The 18897-nt window shown below is 42.7% G+C and overlaps 1 protein-coding gene across 1 annotated transcript in view; it reads left to right on the forward strand.

Moving 5' to 3' along the window:
- The window catches only part of LOC137325208 (MOB kinase activator 3C-like), a 62496-nt gene that overhangs the window by 5414 nt on the left and 38185 nt on the right, over positions 1–18897 (forward strand). Inside the window, exon 2 of the mRNA XM_067990048.1 lies at positions 13396–13965. Coding sequence (XP_067846149.1) covers positions 13548–13965 — 418 coding nt within the window. The 5' untranslated portion in view covers positions 13396–13547. The remainder of the gene's footprint in view (positions 1–13395; positions 13966–18897) is intronic.

Raw genomic sequence — 18897 nt, forward strand, 5'->3', positions numbered from 1 at the left:
GTTTGTAGGATTCTAAAGGGATTAGATAATGTAGACCATGACAAGCTATTTCACCTTGTCCAGAACCAGAGGACACCAGCCTGCGCTTGTCACTAATAAATCCAAAAGGGAATTCAGAAGAAACTTCTTTACCTGGAGAGTGGTTAGAATGTGGAACTCGTTACTACAAGGAGTAGTTGAGGTGACTAGCATAGATGCATTTAAGGGGAAGCTAGATAAACATGAGGGAGAAAGGAACAGAAGGATATGCTGATAGGGTTAGATGAAGGAGGGAGGAGGCTCATGTGGAGCATAAACAACGGTATGGACCTGTTGAGCCGAATAGCCTGTTTCTGTGCTGTAAATTCTATGTAATTCTGAGATAAATTCAAAATGAAATGTGTGGAAACAATATTTCAGTGAGCGAAAGGTCAATCTATGGAACAAGCTCCCTAGTGAGACTGTAAAAACAGTTCATATCGATTCATTCAAATGCAAATTAGATAGATTTCTTTCAGAAAGTAATATTTTGGAATACAGTATGAGTAATTTGAGACATGACACGTGGTCATAAGAAATAGGAGCAGGAGTAGGCCATACGGCCCCTCGAGCCTGCTCCGCCATTCAATCAGAGATCATGGCTGATCTTCGACCTCAACTCCACTTTCCCGCCCGATCCCCATATCCCTTGATTCCCCTAGAGTCCAAAAATCTATTTGTCTCAGCCTTAAATATATTCAATGACTCAGCATTGGTAGCCCTCTGGGGTGGAGAATTCCAAAGATTCACAACCATCAACGTGAGGTTCTTCCTCATCTCAGTCTTGAATGGCCGACCCCCGTACCTGCGATTATGCCCCCTAATTCTAGACTCTCTAGCCAGGGGAAACAACCTCTCAGCATCTACCCTGTCAAGCCCCCTCAGAATCTTATATGTTTCAATGAGATCACCTCTCATTTTTTTAAACTCGAGAGTATAGGTCCATTCTACTCAATCTCTCTTCATAGGACGACCCTCTCATCCCAGGAATTAATCTAGTGAACCTTTGTTGCACCACCTCTAAAGCAAGTATATCCTTCCTTTAGATAAGGAGACCAAAACTGTATGCAGTACTCCAGGTGAGGTCTCACCAATGCCCTGTACAACTGTAGTAAGACTTCCTTAATCTTTTACTCCAACCCCCTTGCAATAAAGGCCAACATTCCATTTGCCTTCCTAATTGCTTGCTGTACCTGCATGCTAACTTTTTGGGTTTCTTGTACGAGGACACCCAAGTCTCTCTGAACACCAACATTCAATAGTTTCTCAATGTTTTAAAAAATATTCTGATTTTCTATTCTTCCTACCAAAGTGAATAACCTCACATTTCCCCACATTATACTCCATTTGCCACCTTCTTGCCCACTCACTTAACCTGTCTATATCACTTTGCAGACACTTTGTGTCCTCCTCACAGCTTACTCCCCCCCCCTAGCTTTGTATCGTCAGCAAACTTGGATGCATTACACTCGGTTCCTTCATCTAAGCCATTAATATAGATTGTAAACAGCTGAGGCCCAAGCACTGATCCTTGTGGCACCCCACTAATTACAGCCTGCCAACCTGAGAATGACCCATTTATCCCTACTCTCTGTTTTCTGTCCTTTAACTCATCCTCTATCCATGCTGATTTTTTTTTATTCATTCATTGGATGTGGGCGTCGCTGGCGAGGCCGGCATTTATTGCCCATCCCTAATTGCCCTTGAGAAGGTGGTGGTGAGCCGCCTTCTTGAACCGCTGCAGTCCGTGTGGTGAAGGTTCTCCCACAGTACTGTTAGGAAGGGAGTTCCAGGATTTTGACTCAGCGACGATGGAGGAACGGCGATATATTTCCAAGTCGGGATGGTGTGTGGCTTGGAGGAGTAATATATTACCCCCAACCCCATGAGCCCTCACCTTGTGCAACAACCTTTTATGTGGCAGCTTATCGAATGCCTTTTGAAAATCCAAATCTTCTACATCCACTGGTTCTCCTTCATCTACCCTGACGGGTGTAGCATGCTTGGGAGGAACAGGTGACTTTGGGTCTATGGTTCGAGTTTTAGTCTGTTGTAGACTAATTGATAGAGATCGATTGCTACAGTTAGTCAATAACTCCATCATTGTTTTATCACGTGACTACCAGGATGGTGGTAGGCGAACCAGATGGACCGTGATCTTTTCTCATCTAACAATTCCTATGTAACTCTGATCAGAATGATCATATGGTCAATAAGATTGAGTTCAAATCCCCTATTTGTTGTTACGCATTTTTTTTTAAAAAGAAGAAAGTTGATTAATATTTTTTTCACCCAGTATCATCTGGTAGTGGTAGAAAGACATTTTAAAATATAAAGAAAAAAGTTAATTCCCAAATGACAAATAGAGAGTAGATTTCAGTAAAATTGAGCAAACGTCTCTTCCTTTTTAAATAGAAAAAAATCCAATGCCCATGTTCATTGTGGATTCTAAGTACTGGAATATGCACCAAATAAGGTTTCAAAAATCAAAATCAAAATTCTCTTGGGATGGCATGGCACCACCCTCCCCCAGTGAGTAAATCTTGTGCCATCAACATTTGTATTCCCCATCAGGCTTTCATCTATTTGTTTTTTTTCCACCAATTCAAGTGAAGTACTGTTAGCTATGTTTACAGTTTAATTTAGAAGGCCATGTACCACTGCACTTTCAGTGTAATTACTTGTTTTTATAGTCAGGGCCATTTTGAGTTTTAATTATTTTTTATTGGTTGGCTTTTACTGGCTTTCTGGATTGGCATGTATGATACCCCTGTATCTTGTATTTCTTACCATACTCTGGGGCTAGCCATGCTTTTGATATTCCTATTACTGCGTAACCTTCTCCTGCAGAATACAGAATCACTCACTGGTTCCATGCTAGAAACTCGCCTATCATTGGGGACAAAATTCCCTTCTTTTTAAAATCATAGAATGGTTACAGCACAGAAGGAGGCCATTCGGCCCATCGAGCCCGTTCTGGCTCTTTGTAAGAGCAATCCGGTTAGTCCCATTCCCCCTGCTCTTTCCCTGCAGCCCTGTAAAGCTTTTCCTTTCAAATATTTATCCAATTCCTTTTTGAAAGCCATGATTAGATCTGCTTCCACCACCCTTTCAGGCAGCGCATTCCAGATCATAACTACTCGCTGCGTAAAAATGTTCTTCCTCATGTCGCCTTCGGTTCTTTTGCCAATCACCTTAAATCTGTGTCCTCTGGTTCTCGACCCTTCTACCAATGGGAACAATTTCTCTTTATTTACATTATCTAGACCCTTCATGATTTTGAACACTTCTATCAAATCTGCTCTTAACCTTCTCTGCTCTAAAGAGAATAACCCCAGCTTCTCCGGTCTATCCACGTAACTGAAGTCCCTCATCCCTGGAACCACTCTAGTAAATCTTTTCTGAACCCTCTCTAAGGCCTTCATATCCTTCCTAAAGTGCGGTGCCCAGAATTGGACATAATACTCCAGCTGTGGCCAAACCAAGTGTTTTATAAAGGTTCAACATAACTTCCTTGCTTTATTTATAAAGCCCAGAATCCCGCATGGTTTTTTAACTGCTTTCTCAACCTGTCCTGCCACAAAGATTTGTGCACATATACCCCCAGGTCTCTCTGTTCCTGCACCCCCTTTAGAATTGCACCATTTAGTTTATATTGGCCTCTCCTCATTCTTCCTGCCAAAATGTATTACTTAGCACTTCTCTGAATTAAATTTCATCTGCCATATGTCTGCCCATTCCACCAGCCTGTCCATGTCTTCTTGAAGTCTATTACTATCCTCTTCACTGTTTACTACACTTTCAAGTTTTGTGCTGTTTGCAAATTTTGAAATTTGGCCCTGTACACCCAAGTCCAAGTCATTAATTAATAAATTATATATGTGTGTGTGTGTGTATGTTTGTATATTAATTATATATAAAAAAACAGTGGTCCTAGTGCCAACCCCTGAGGAACACCACTATACACCTTCCTCCAGTCCTAAAAACAACCGTTCACCACTATAGGAGGGTATGGGAGGCTACTGAGAGGTATCGAGGAACAAAGGGACCTTGGAGTGCATGTCCACTGATCCCTGAAGGTAGCAGGACAGGTAGATAAGGTGGTTAAAAAGGCATACGGGATACTTTCCTTTATTAGCCGAGGCATAGAATATAAGAGCAGGGAGGTTATGCTAGAAATGTATAAAATATTGGTTAGGCAGATTAGGCGTACAGTTCTGGTCACCACATTATAGGAAAGATGTGATTGCACTTGAGAGGGTACAGAGGAGAATTACGAGGATGTTGCCAGGGCTGGAGAAATGTATCTATGAGAAAAGATTGGATAGGCTGGGGTTGTTCTCTTTGGAACAAAGGAGGCTGAGGGGAGATTTAATTGAGGTATATAAAATTATGATGGGACTAGATAGAGTGGATAGGGAGGACCTATTTCCCTTAGCAGAGGGGGTCAGTGACCAGGGGGCATAGATTTAAAGTAATTGGTAGAAGGATTAGAGGGGAGCTGAGGAGAATATTTTTTCACCCAGATAATCGTGAGGGTCTGGAACTCGCTGCCTGAAAGGGGGGTAGAGGCAGAAACCCTCAACTCATTTAAAAAGTACTTGGATAAGCACTTGAAGTGCCGTGACCTACAGGGCTACGGACCAAGTGCTGGAAAGTGGGATTAAGCTTGATGGCTCTTTTTCGGCTGACACAGACACGACGGGCTGAATGGCCTTCTTCTGTGCTGTAACTTTCTATAATTCTATGATACTCGCTGTTTCCTGTCACTTACCCAATTTCGTATCCATGCTGCCACTGCCCCTTTTATTCCATGGGCTTCAATTTTGCTGACAAGCCTATTATGTGGCACTTTATCAAACACCTTTTGAAAGTTCATGTACACCACATCAACTGCATTGCCCTCATCAACCCTCTCTGTTACCTCATCAAAAAACTCAGTCAAGTTAGTTAAACATGATTTGCCTTTAACAAATCTGTGCTGGCTTTCCTTTATTAATCCACCCTTGTTCAAGTGACTATTAATTCTGTCCCGGATTATCGCTTCTAAAAGCTTCCCCATCACTGAGGTTAAACTGACTGGCCTGTAGTTGCTGGGTTTATCCTTACACCCTTTTTTGAACAAGGTTGTAACATTTGCAATTCTCCAGTCCTCTGGCACCACCCCCGTATCTAAGGAGGATTGGAAGATTGTGGCCAGTATCTCTGCCTTTACATCCCTCAGCAACCTAGGATGCATCCCATCCGGACCGGGTGACTTATCTACATTAAGTACAGCCAGCCTTTCTAGTATCTCCTCTTTATCAATTTTTAGTCCATCCAGTATCTCAACTACCTCCTCTTTTACTGTGACTTTGGCAGCATCTTCTTCCTTGATAAAGACAGATGCAAAATATTAATTTAGTACCTCAGTCAGTCCCTCTGCCTCCACATGTAGATCTCCTTTTTGGTCCCTAATCGGCCCCACCCTTCCTCTTACTACCCGTTTACTACTTATATGCCTATAGAAGACTTTTGGATTCCTTTTTATATTAGCCGACAGTCTATTCTCATACTCTCTCTATGCCCCTCTTATTTCCTTTTTCACTTCCCCTTTGAACTTTCTATATTCAGCCTGGTTCTCACTTGTATTATCAACCTGACATCTGTCATATGCCCCCTTTTTCTGCTTCATCTTACTCTTTATCTCTTTCATCATCCAGGGAGCTCTGGCTTTGGTTGCCCTACCTTTCCCCCTCGTGGGAATGTACCTAGACTGTACCTGAACCATCTCCTCTTTAAAGGCCGCCCATTGTTCCATTACAGTTTTGCCTGCCAATCTTTGTTTCCAATTTACCTGGGCCAGATCTGTTCTCAGCCCACTGAAATTGGCCCTCCTTAAATTAAGTATTTTTACTCTAGATTGCTCCTTGTCCTTTTCCATAACTAATCCAAACCTTATGATACTATGATCACTGTTCCCTAAATGTTCCCCCACTGACACTTGCTCCACTTGACCCACTTCATTCCCCAGAACTAGATCCAGCAATGCCTCCTTCCTCGTTGGGACAGGAACATACTGATTAAGAATGTTCTCCTGAACACACTTCAGAAATTCCTCCCCCTCTTTGCTCTTTACACTATTACTATTCCAGTCTATATTAGGATAATTGAAGTCCCCCATTATCACTACTCTATAGTTCTTGCACCTCTGTAAAGTTCCCCACAAATTTGCTCCTCTATATTCTTCCCACTAGTTGGTGGCCTATAGAATACACCCAGTAGTTTAATGGCGCCTCCATTATTTCTTAACTCTAACCAAATAGATTCTGTCTTTGACCCCTCCAGGACATCCTCTCTCTCCAGCACTTCAATATTCCCCTTAATCAATACTGCCACCTCCCCACCACCCCCCCAACTCCTTTTTCTCCTTCCCTATGTTTCCTGAACACCTTGTATCCAGGAATATTTAGTACCCAATCCTGCCCTTTTTTGAGCCACTACATCATATTCCCATGTGGTTATTTGCGCCTGCAGCTCACCAACCTTATAAATCTCGCTTTGTGCGTTTACACACATGCACTCTAAACTTATCTTAGACCTTCTCGTATTCTCTCTTAGCCTGATCCCACCTAATATTGTACTATTTCTTACTCTAATGCTATCTGTCTCTCCCAATGCTTTGTGCACCATGTTTCTCCTTTCTAATGCTCCACCCCCCTGCCAAATTAGTTTAAACCCTCCCCCACAGCACTAGTGAACCTCCTTTCGAGGACATTGGTCCCAGCTCTATTGTGGTATAACTCAGCCGTCTTGAACAGGTCCCTCCCTCTTGAACCATGTCTGTAGTCATGCATTAACCTGCCTTATCTTCCTATTTCTGTACTCACTAGCATGTGGCACTGGAAGTAATCGATAGATTACCACCTTTTGAGGTCCTGCTTTTTAACTTCCTTCCTAGCTCCTGAAACTCTGAATCCAGGACCTCATCCCTTTCCTATGTTGTTGGTACCCACATGGACCACAACTTCTGGCTGTTCTCCTTCCCCCCACAGAATGTTCTGCACCTTCTCTGTGATGTCCTTTACCCTGGCACCAGGGAGGCAACACACCATGTGGGACTCACATCAGTGGTCACAGAACATAAGAACATAAGAAATAGGAGCAGGAGCAGGCCACATAGCCCCTCGAGCCTACTCCACCATTCAATCAGATCATTCAACCTCAACTCCACTTTCCTGCCTGATCCCCATATCCCTTGATTTGCCCTAGAGCCCAGAAATTTGTCTATCTCAGCCTTGAATATATTCAACGACTCAGCATCCACAGGCCTCTGGGGTAGAGAATTCCAAAGATTCACAATCCTCTGAGTGATGAAATTCCTCCTCATCTCAGTATTAAATGACCGACCCCTTATTTATTACAAGAGTATTTGAGTACAGGAGTAAAGATGTCTTACTGCAATTGTACAGGGCCTTGGTGAGACTGCACCTGAAGTATTGTGTACAATTTTGGTCTCCTTACCTAAGAAAGGATATACTTGCCATAGAGGGAGTGCAACGAAGGTTCACCAGACTGATTCCTGGGGTGGCGGGATTGTTGTATGAGGAGAGATTGAGTAGACTAGGCCTGTATTCTCTAGAGTTTAGAAGAATGAGAGGTGATCTCATTGAAATGTACAGAATTCTTACAGGGCTCGACAGGGTAGATGCAAGGAGGATGTTTCCCCTTGCTGGGATGTCTAGAACCTAGGTCCCAGTCTCAGAATAAGGGGTAGGCCATTTAGAACTCAGATGAGGAGAAATTTCTTCACTCAGAGGGTGGTGAATCTTTGGAATTCTCTACCCCAGAGGGCTGTGGAGGCTCAGTCATTGAGTACATTCAAAACAGAGATCAATAGATTTCTAGGTATTAAAGGCATCAAGGGATATGGGGATGGTGCAGGAAAATGGCGTTGAGGTAGGAGATCAGCCATGATCTTGTTGAATGGCGGAGCAGGCTCAAGGGGCTGGATGGCCTACTCCTGCTCCTATTTCTTATGTTCTTATCCTGTGACCATGCCCCCTAGTTTTAGACTCTCCAGCCATGGGAAATAACTTCTCAGCATCTACCCTGTCAAGCCCCCTCATAATTTTATATGTTTCAATGAGATCACCTCTCATTCTTCTAAACTCCAGAGAGTATAGGCTCATTTTACTCAACCTTGTCTCATAAGACAACCCTCTTACCCCAGGAATTAATCTAGTGAACCTTCGCTGTACCACCTCTAAGGCAAGTATATCCTTCCTTAGATAAGGAGAACAAAACTGTGCACAGTACTCCGGTGAGGTCTCACTAAAGCCCTGTACAATTGTAGTAAGACTTCCTTACTTTTGTACTCCAACCCCCTTGCAATAAAGGCCAACATTCCATTTGCTTTCCTAATTGCTTGCTGTACCTGCATGATAACTTTTTGTGTTTGTTGTATGAGGACACCCAAGTCTCTCTGAACACCAACATTTAATAGTTTCTCACCATTTAAAAAAAATATTCTGTTTTTCTATTCTTCCTTCCAACGTGAATAACCTCAAATTTCCCCACATTATACTACATCTACCATCTTCTTGCCTACTCACTTAACCTATCTATATCCCTTTGCAGATGTGTCCTCCTCACCACTTACTTTCCCACCTAGCTTTGTATCATCAGCAAGCTTGGATACATTACACTCAGTCCCTTCATCCAAGTCATTAATATAGATTGTAAATAGCTGAGGCCCAAGCACCGATCCTTGCGGCATCCCACTAGTTACAGCCTGCCAACCTGAAAATGGCCTGTTTATCCCGACTCCCTGTTTTCTGTCTGTTAACCAATCCTCTATCCATGCTAATATGTTACCCCCAACCCCATGAGCCCTTATCTTGTGTAACAACCTTTTATGTGGCACTTTATCAAATGCCTTTTGAAAATCCAAATGTACGACATCCACCGGTTCCCCTTTACCTGCTAGTTACATCCTCAAAAAACTCTAATAAATTTGTCAAACACAATTTCTCTTTCATAAAACCATGTTGACTCTGCCGAATAAAATATGATTTTCTAATGCCCTGTTTACCATGCCCTTAATAATGAATTCCAGCATTTTCCCGATGACTGATGTCAGGCAAACTGGCCTGTGGTTCCCTGTTTTCTCTCTCCCTCCTTTCTTGAGTAGCGATCTTACATTTGCTACCTTCCAATCCACTGGGACCGTTCTAGAATCTAGGGAATTTTGGAAGATCACAACCAATGCATCCACTATATCTGCAGCCACCTCTTTAGAACCCTTGGATGTAGGCCATTAGGTCTAGGGGATTTATCAGCTTTTAGTCCCATTAGTTTCTCAAGTACTTTATCTCTACTGATAGTAATTACTTTAAGTTCCTCACTCTCATTAGCCCCTTGGTTCCCCACTGTTTCTGGTATGTTTTTGTGTCTTCTACTGTGAAGACAGATACAAATATTTGTTTAACACATCTGCCATTTCCTGATTCCCCATTATAATTTCTCCTGTCTCTGCTTCTAAAGGACCAATGTTCACTTTTGCTTCTCTCTTTTTCTTTTTACATACTGGTGGAAGCTCTTACAATCCGTTTTTATATTTCTTGCTAGTTTACTCTCGTATTCAATTTTCTCCCTTTTTGTCAATTTTTTCATCCTTTGCTACTTTCCAAAACTCTCTCAATCCTCAGGCTTACTACTTTTCTTGGCAACATTATAGGCCTCTTCTTTTAATCTAATACTATCCTTAACTTCTTTAGTTAGCCATGGGTGGATCACTTTTCCCATGGAGTTCTTATTTCTCAATGGAATGTATATTTGTTGAGAATATTGAAATATTTCTTTAAATGTTTGCCATTGCTTTTCAACTGTCATACCCTTTAATTTGGTTTCCCAATCTACCTTCGTCAACTCACCCCTCATACCTATGTAACTGGCTTTATTTAAGTTTAAGACTCTAGTTTCGAACTTAAGTACGTCACTCTCAAACTCAATGTGAAATTCTATCATGTTATGATCACTCTTCCCCAAAGGATCTCTTACTGTGAGATTACTAATTAACCCTGAATCATTATTTAATACAAGATCTAAAATAGCCTGTTCCCTGGTTGGTTCCATGATGTATTGCTCTAGGAAACCATACCATGAACTTGTCCTCCAAAATACCTTTGACAATTTGATTTGCCCAGGCTATATGAAGAATAAAGTCCCCATGATTACTGCATTACCTTTGTTACAAGCTCCAATTATGGTATTGGTATTATTAGGGGGCCCATAAATTACTCTTACCAGTGTTTTCTGCCCCTTGTTATCTCTTATTTCCACCCATACTAATTCTACTTCCTGATCTTCTGAGCCAAGATCCTTTCTCACCACTGTCCTTATGTCATCCTTTATTATTAGGGCTACATCCCCTCCTTTTCCATTCTGCCTGTCTTTTTTTAAACGTCATGTACCCTGGAATATTTTGTTCCCAACCTTGGTCACTTTGCGACCATGTCTCTGTAATGGCTATTAGATCAAACCCATTTATCTCTATTTGTGCCAATGAATTCATCTATCTTGTTACGAATGCTCCGTGCATTCAGATAAAGAGCCTTTATTTTTGAATTTTGACCATTTTTTCCTGCTTTGACCTTATTTGCTGATTCTCTATTATTGGTAAACACTCTGTCCCTTCCTGCCACATTCTTCTTATCTTTACCCAAATCACTGTTGCCTTGACTTTCCTCATTAGATTTCTAAATTTCCCCTCACCTGACCCCTCCCCCCTTTTTAGTTTAAAGCCCTATCTAGCCCGAGTTATTCGATTCGCCAGGATGCTGGTCCCAGCCCGGTTTAAGTGGAGCCCGTCCCAACAGAACAGCTCCCTCTTTCCCCAGTACTGGTGCCAGTGCCCCATGAATCGAAACCCCTGTCTCCCACACAACTCTTTGAGCCACACATTTAACTCCCTGATCTGTTTGTCCCTATGCCAATTTGCACGTGGCTTGGTAGTAATCCAGAGATTATTATCTTTTGAGGTTCTGCTTATTCATTTAGACTCTAGCTCCTCAAACTGTCTCGGCAGAACCCCATTCTTAGTTCTACCTATGTCATTGGTTCCTACGTGAGCCACGACAACTGGATCCTTCCCCTCGTGCCCCAAGTTCTTTTCCAGCCGTGAGGAGATGTCCTTAACCCTGGCACCGGGCAGGCAACACAGCCTTTGGGACTCTCAGCCGCGGCTGCAGAGAACAATATCTAGCCCCCTGACTATAGTCTCCCCTATCACTACCACATTCCTTTTTACTCCCCCAACTTGAATGGCCTCCTGTACCATGTTGCCGTGGTCAGTTTGCCCATCCTCCCTGCAGTCTTTGTTCTCATCCACAGAGGTAGCAAGTACCTTGTACCTGTTGGACAAGGTCAAGGGCTGAGGCTCCTCCCTCACTACAACCTGGGTCCCCATACCTGCCTGACTTGCAGTTTCATCCTCCTGTCCCTGTTCACTGAATGAATCTAAACTACTACCTAACCTAAGGGGTGTGACTGCATCCTGGATCAAAGTGTCCAGGTTATTCTCCCCTTCCCTGATGCATCGTAATGTCTGCAGCTCGGACTCCAGCTCAACAACTCTGAGCCGAAGACCCTCGAGCTGCAGACACTTGCTTCAGATGTGGTTGCCCGGGATCTCTCTGCTCTCCACCAACTCCCACATGCTGCAGTTACGACACACCATCTGCCCTGCCATCGCTTGTCGAAGCAGAATTTATTTATTTACTTTATTAAAGTTTTTAATCACTCGCTATTTTGGTTTCATTAACTAATTAATTTATCCAGTTTAAGTATTGATTTTACCTCTTAGTTAAACCCCTGCATGTCTGTTCTCCTGACTATCGAATCCTCTGTCTACTGCATTTCTACACTTCACTGTGCCACCCTGTGCAGTCCTCTGCCCCATGGTGCCATGCTCAGGACTGCATTCCTTCGAGATGTCGTCACCCTCACTGGAATTCATTGCTGAATACCGGTTTGAGAGTGCCACATACCCAGAAGATTCCTGCACTGCCTGCCTCTTCCTAACTTTTCAGATGGCCACCCACTTGCTATTCTGAATTCCCTGTGGCTGTGGGGTGACCACCTCCTGGAAACTACGATCCAGGAAACCCTCAGCCTCCCTTATGCTCTGCAGTGACTCCAGCTGCCCCTCAAGCTCAGAAACCCTCAGCTTGAGCTCGAGCAACTGGTGGCAATTCCTGCACACGTGGCCCTCCAGGACACATGAAGCATCCTGAAGTTCACACTTGGCTCAGGAATTGCAGGCACTGGGTCTCAGCTACCCTAAAATTATATTTAGATACTTTTTTTTTCTAAACTCCTCTTAGATACTCTATTGTTAATTCACTTACTGTTTACTTACCCTGATTAACCTACCCTTTTTTTTTATTCGTTCATGGGACGTGGGCGTCGCTGGCGAGGCCGGCATTTATTGCCCATCCCTAATTGCCCTTGAGAAGGTGGTGGTGAGCCGCCTTTTTGAACCGCTGCAGTCCGTGTGGTGAAGGTTCTCCCACAGTGCTGTTAGGAAGGGAGTTCCAGGATTTTGACCCAGTGACGATTACGGGTCTCTCAGAACTTCTCTCTGTTCACTGCGATGTCACTCTCTCTGTTCTTAGTGAATGGGGAAAGGGCTCCTCCCCTGGATCTCAGCACTGCTCCTCTCGCTCCACATCTATCATACATTAAAAATCATACGTCTGTAATTTGCTGTCAACTTTTCCATTATAAATTCCTATGGCCACATTTATATAGGAAACTGCCTCTGTAAATTTGTCACACTCACTCAAGCTGTGGCTCTGTAACACCTCTGTTTATTGTGTCTCAGCTACCCAGCCTGTACTGCGGAGAAACTCCGATGCTCCAACCAACTCTACACTGCTTCCCAAATTGCCCTATGTTTTCCTTGAGTTTAACTGTAAATAATATATACTTGAAGTATTATATAAAAATAAGGACAGACCTGTATGAATTTAAAATGGGGGCTGAAATACACCTGCACACCCTGGTCCAATTATTGTCCGCTCTCTCAACCCACTTCACCTGTCGACTACACTAGAGCATGACTCTCCGTGTGCAACACCACTGGAGGTTGTCTAGTATAGCAAGTTGCCTCATTCACATTATAATAGACAGTGAGAAATGAATGTTATTTTTCAAGAAGAGCCTTCATAGAATGTAATATTTTTGCTTTCACTTTAGGATTACATTGTGAGTGTAAATCTTGATATAATCGGAGCTTTAATGTTAGGTGATGAGTGCCACTTAATCAGGTATCTTGCTGGAGTTACTGGCACCTGCATTTTTGATGAATTAAAAAAAGCTTCCTCTCTCTTACAGAAAACTCAGATTACTGCAGCAAGTTGTGGAGAGAGAACTGATTGAGATATCTGAAGTTCTTTAATACTGTCAACTTGAGCGAGAAAAATAAATCTTTTAATATTGAATCTTGTTTAAAGGAGAGACAGGCTCCTCTCTGTACCTTTTGAAAGATGGCCCTTTGCCTGAAGCAAGTCTTTAATAAAGACAGGACTTTTCGACCCCGGAAGAGGTTTGAGCCAGGAACCCAACGCTTTGAGCTGTACAAGAAAGCGCAGGCCTCGCTTAAATCTGGTGTCGATCTCAAGACTGTAGTTCAGCTTCCTGCAGGGGAGAACCTTAATGATTGGATTGCAGTCAACACCGTAGATTTCTTCAATCGCATCAACCTCATCTATGGTACCATTTGTGAGTATTGCACCGAAAGAAGCTGTCCCGTCATGTCAGGCGGGCTGAAATACGAATACAGGTGGCAGGACGAGCACAAGTATAAGAGGCCAACCAAAGTGACCGCTCCACAGTATATGAATTTACTCATGGACTGGATTGAGACTCTGATCAATAATGAGGAGAACTTTCCCACCAGAGTTGGTAAGATTTCTGCTAGAAAAATATGAACATGTGATTGAAGAGATTAAAGGCGATTATCAGCTTTAAACTAGTGTTGGTAGAATCGGTTAAATGCTAAATAAAAAGTATAATGTGAAATGTTTTAAAGCCATTGATGTAGCACTACTGCTACATTACTCCATGCTGCTGTTTAGAATGTGAGCATGGTAAAAATAATGTATTTTTGCCTGGGTTTTGGTTTGGTGGCTGCTCCTTTTAAAATTCAGTCGTTGTACACAGGCAAAGTCTTGCAGAGCCTGTCTTGATACAAAGGGGGAGACTTTCAACTGCCGGTCACCTGTTTCTCGGTCGACCAGCAATTGAAAATCTGGTGGGGCCCTTGTGCACCCATTTTACCACCTGGATGAATTTTTCAGATGGGCCTTTAAATGGGCACCCAGCACTTCCGCCCAAAACGGGCAGAAGACTGTTTACATTTGCGAATCGGGGTCCTACGCCTGTTGTAGGAGCCATATTGCAAGTTACAAGGAGAAATGGGCGAAGCATGCCACTTTGACCAAGCGTTAAGAGGCCTGACCAGTGGCCCTTAAAGGGGTCACTGGAGGACTCTCCCAAAAGGTACATTTTTTTTTTGTTTTTTCTAAAGATTTTTTTTGGGGCCAGGAGAAGCAAGAGTGTCGGCAAGCTGGGCAACTGTTTGGTGCCTGCAGCTTGTCGAAAAAATAATGAGGCCTGAACCTAAAAGTGGTTTGGACCTCCTGATTGCTGCATTGGGTGGGCGCTGCTTTTGCGCCCATTCGGCAGCCAACCCAAAAGTCACCCCCAATGTTGCACTATCCGTTATAGTCTCCCAAATAACAGGCTTGAGAAGGAGGCCAACAAACAACCTTCAAAACTTAGTTTCTGTTTTCATTTGACTGACACTTCCTTTTTGAATTTGAATGGCTAATCATACAAAATCCAAGATCTTGGTAACTCTCTTCCAGGAGATTTGGATATATTATAAAATATCATATAAATTTATGCCATTCTGGTCAAAACACTGAAAGGGATAGTTTTGAACTCTCAGTAAAGCAGCCAGGAGATAACTTGAAAAGAATCAACAATATTAGTACTGAAAGAAAGGATTTTAACTTGCTAAGGATTCATTTAGTTTTATTATTTTGTCTACTCTGTGAGTTAAATGAAAGATTTTCTACTATAAATCATAGAATCGTAGAATGGTTGCAGCACAGGAGGAGGCCATTTGGCCCATCGAGCCCGTGCCGGCTCTTTGCAAGGGCAATCCAATTAGTCCCATTCCCCTGCTTTTTCCCCGTAGCCCTGCAAACTTTTTCCCTTCAAGTATTCATCCAATTCCTTTTTGAAAGCCACGATTGAATCTGCTTCAACCATCCTTTCAGACAGCTCATTCCAGATCATAACGACTCGTAAAAATGTTTTTCCTCACATCTTTGGTTCTTTTGCCAATCACCTTAAATTTGTGTCCTCTGGTTCTTGACCCTTCTGCCAATGGGAACAATTTCTCTTTATTTACTTTATCTAGAGCCTTTATGATTTTGAACACTTCTATCAAATCTCCTCTCAACTTTCTCTGCTTTAAGGAGAACAACCTCAGCTTCTCCAGCCTACCCATGTGACTGAAGTCCCTCATTCCTGGAACCATTCTAGTAAATCTTTTCTGCACCCTCTCTAAGGCCTTCACATCCTTCCTAAAGTGCAGTGCCCAGAATTGGACACAATACTCCAGCTGTGGCTGAACTGAGTGTCTTAAAGGTTCAACATAACTTCCTTGTTTTTGTACTCTATGCTTCTATTTATAAAGCCCTGTTTCCCGTATGCTTTTTTAACCGCTTTCTCAACCTGTCCTGCCATCTTCAAAGATTTGTGCACATATACCCCCAGGTCTCTCTGTTCCTGTACCCTCTTTAAAACTGTACCATTAGTTTATATTGGCCTTCCTCATTCTTCCTGCCAAAATGTATCACTTCGCACTTCTCTGCATTAAATTTCATCTGCCATGTGTCTGCCCATTCTACCAGCCTGTCCATGTCCTCTTGAAGTCTATTATTATCCTCCTCACTGTTTACTACACTTTCAAGTTTTGTGCCATCTGCAAATTTTGAAATTGTGCCCTGTACACCCAAGTCCAAGTCATTAATATATATCAAAAATATGTAACTATTATATCCATGTTCTATAATAAGGTTTGCTGTGATGCAGTACCACTTTCGAAGACTGAAGTGAGAACTTATGGAGACATGTGATAGTCCAGTACCAAATAGCAATTATGAAATAGAGTTTGCTCTTCATTTTCTTGGGCCCATTGCTGAAGGCTTACCTTGATTCCAAGGCAAGGAAAGATACTCTTAAAGTTATAAGGAGTTGGAACTCACCAATGAGACTGATCTAAGGTACAAGAGCCTAAATAATCTAGGGTAACAACAACTTGCATTTATATAGCACCTTTTAATGTAGTAAAACGTTGCAAGGCGCTTCATAGGAGCGTAATGAAACAAAATTTGACATCGAGCCACATGAGATTTTATTACAAGTGACCAAAAGCTTGGTCAAAGGGGTAGGTTTTAAGGTGCATCTTAAAGGAGGAGAGAGAGGTAGAGAGGCGGAGAGGTTTAGGGAGAGAATTCCAAAACTAATGGCCTAGGCAGCTGAAGGCACGGCCGCAAACGGTGGAGCAATTAAAATCGGGGATGGGCAAATGGCCAGAATTGAAGGAGCGCGGAGATCTCAGAGGGTTGTAGGGCTGGAGGATGTTACAGAGATAGGGAGGGGCAAGACCATGGAGGGATTTGAAAATGAGGATGAGAATTTTAAAATCGAGGCATTCCCGGACCGAGTTAGGGGGTACGGGTTTTGGGTGAGTTCAAGTTTATGGAGGATGGAAGATTGGAGGCCAGTCAGGAGAGCATTGGAATAGTTGAGTCTAGAGGTAACAAAGGCATGGATAAGGGTAAGAATCAATAAGTGGTCAAAATGTAATAGTGGGCAAGCTGAGTAGATTGATTCATGTTTTATCAAGTTGCAGCCCTGTTTTCATTTAGATTTACTTTTTTTTCCCCCTTTCTTGTTTGGTCTTGTTTATTCTTCGTAAAGATACACATTCTGTAGGTCACTGTCACATTTTGGGATTTTTGACTTTGATCTCGGAGTAATTTTGGGTAATTTATAGTAAGATGTTGCTACTAAGTTTAAATCCATATTTTTGGGAGTAAAAATTATTTCCAGTTGAAGTATTTGCCCAGGATGGTGTTTCTCACATACCACATCAGTTTAAGATAATGAGGTTTCTTAACACTTATGGAAAGGTTTATGAGTCCATGGAAATAGTTACCAGAAAAGCCCACACCTGAAAAGCTATCAAACCCTGTTTGATAGCTCATCAGTTCAATCCCCAAGACAAAGAAAATCGGATGTCAAGTCTTTGGCAACTGCCTATCTGGGAGAAGTTGACACACAGTCTGCAGTAATCTGTAGTGAAAGTCAGATACAGTCAAGTTGATTTTAACAATTCACTGATCGATGGCTGGAGATCAGTTAAAATGGAGTGTCTTCATTTTCAGCTTCTTTCCCGTCGATCTGTGATTTTAATGCCACTGATTTTGGCAGCGGTGAGGCTCCTGCCGGACTCCAGCGGAGATCTCATTAATTAATGCAAATCAGGGTCCCATGATATACATGATTGAATTTTAACCTAAGCAGGAAGCCCACCATGGCCACCCCGCCAGATGAACCTGTCAAGAAGCCAACAAGGCCCATTGAGGTAAGTTTTAGAAAAAAACTTTCCTTATTGATGCCCGGAGAAGCAGGAGTGCTCCTCCGGACCCTCAAAGAAAGATCACATGCTAGCTCTGCTGCAGAGGACTCAAATGCTCATTTTGAGGGACCAGGCTACCAAAGAAGGCTGATGGGCATATATCAGGAAATGCTACGTGCACTAGGCAGTCTGCCGGCGAGCTTGTGCGCAATGGTTCAGAGCATGGAGGAGTCTATCTCCAACTTTGCAAGCGTAGTACCCTTACTTAAATATTTTAATCACCATTTTGAATACTTCTGACATGCTTTGAATGCCTTTGGAGGAGCCTGATCCAATATGGCGGGCTGTGCACTTCTGGCGCTGAACGGGTGCTGCCCCACAAATTGGATGCTTAGGTGCCAATAAATTTCTACGCCATAGTTTTTATTAAATAGTGGAATGTATTTCAAGGGCATTTGATTATAAATTTAAAAATAGTTTACTTTAACTCCATAGAACTCATTGATTAAGCCACTTTGGAATATTGTACATAGTTTTGGGTATCAATCAATTTCCAGGCAGGCCCAAAACAGGCGTGAGGCTGTTTAAATATGCAAATTGGGTCCTATGCCTGTTGTAGGATCCTGATTGCAACTTTCAAGGAATCTTACAACACCAGGTTATAGTCCAACAGTTTTATTTGAAAATCACAAGCTTTCGGAGCTTACCTCCTTCGTCAGGTGAGTGTGTGAAGGCACTCACCTGACGAAGGAGGTAAGCTCTGAAAGCTTGTGATTTTCAAATAAAACTGTTGGACTATAACCTGGTGTTGTAAGATTCCTTACATTTGTCCACCCCAGTCCATCACCGGCATCTCCACATCACAACTTTCAAGGAGCAATGGGTGAAGTGTGCGCAGTGCATGCTAATCCCTCTTTCTCCAAACTTTGAGAGACCTAACCTGTGATCCTTAAAGGGACCACTGGAGGCCTCTCCCAAGAGGTCAAGTATTTAAGGGTTTTTTTTTTAAAAGATTTTTGTGAGGCCAGGATGAGTAAGAGTGCTCCTCCTGGCCACAAAAAAATTTCCGGCCCACTGCCAACCTTTTTTCATTGCCTGGCATCCGATCTCCCTGCCAACAGGCCTTACTTGCCGACCGTCTGCATGCAGTAGCCAGATGATTGTCCTCAACAGATCAG

This window comes from Heptranchias perlo, chromosome 9 (assembly GCF_035084215.1).
Source record: "Heptranchias perlo isolate sHepPer1 chromosome 9, sHepPer1.hap1, whole genome shotgun sequence".
NCBI classification, from domain to species: domain Eukaryota; kingdom Metazoa; phylum Chordata; class Chondrichthyes; order Hexanchiformes; family Hexanchidae; genus Heptranchias; species Heptranchias perlo.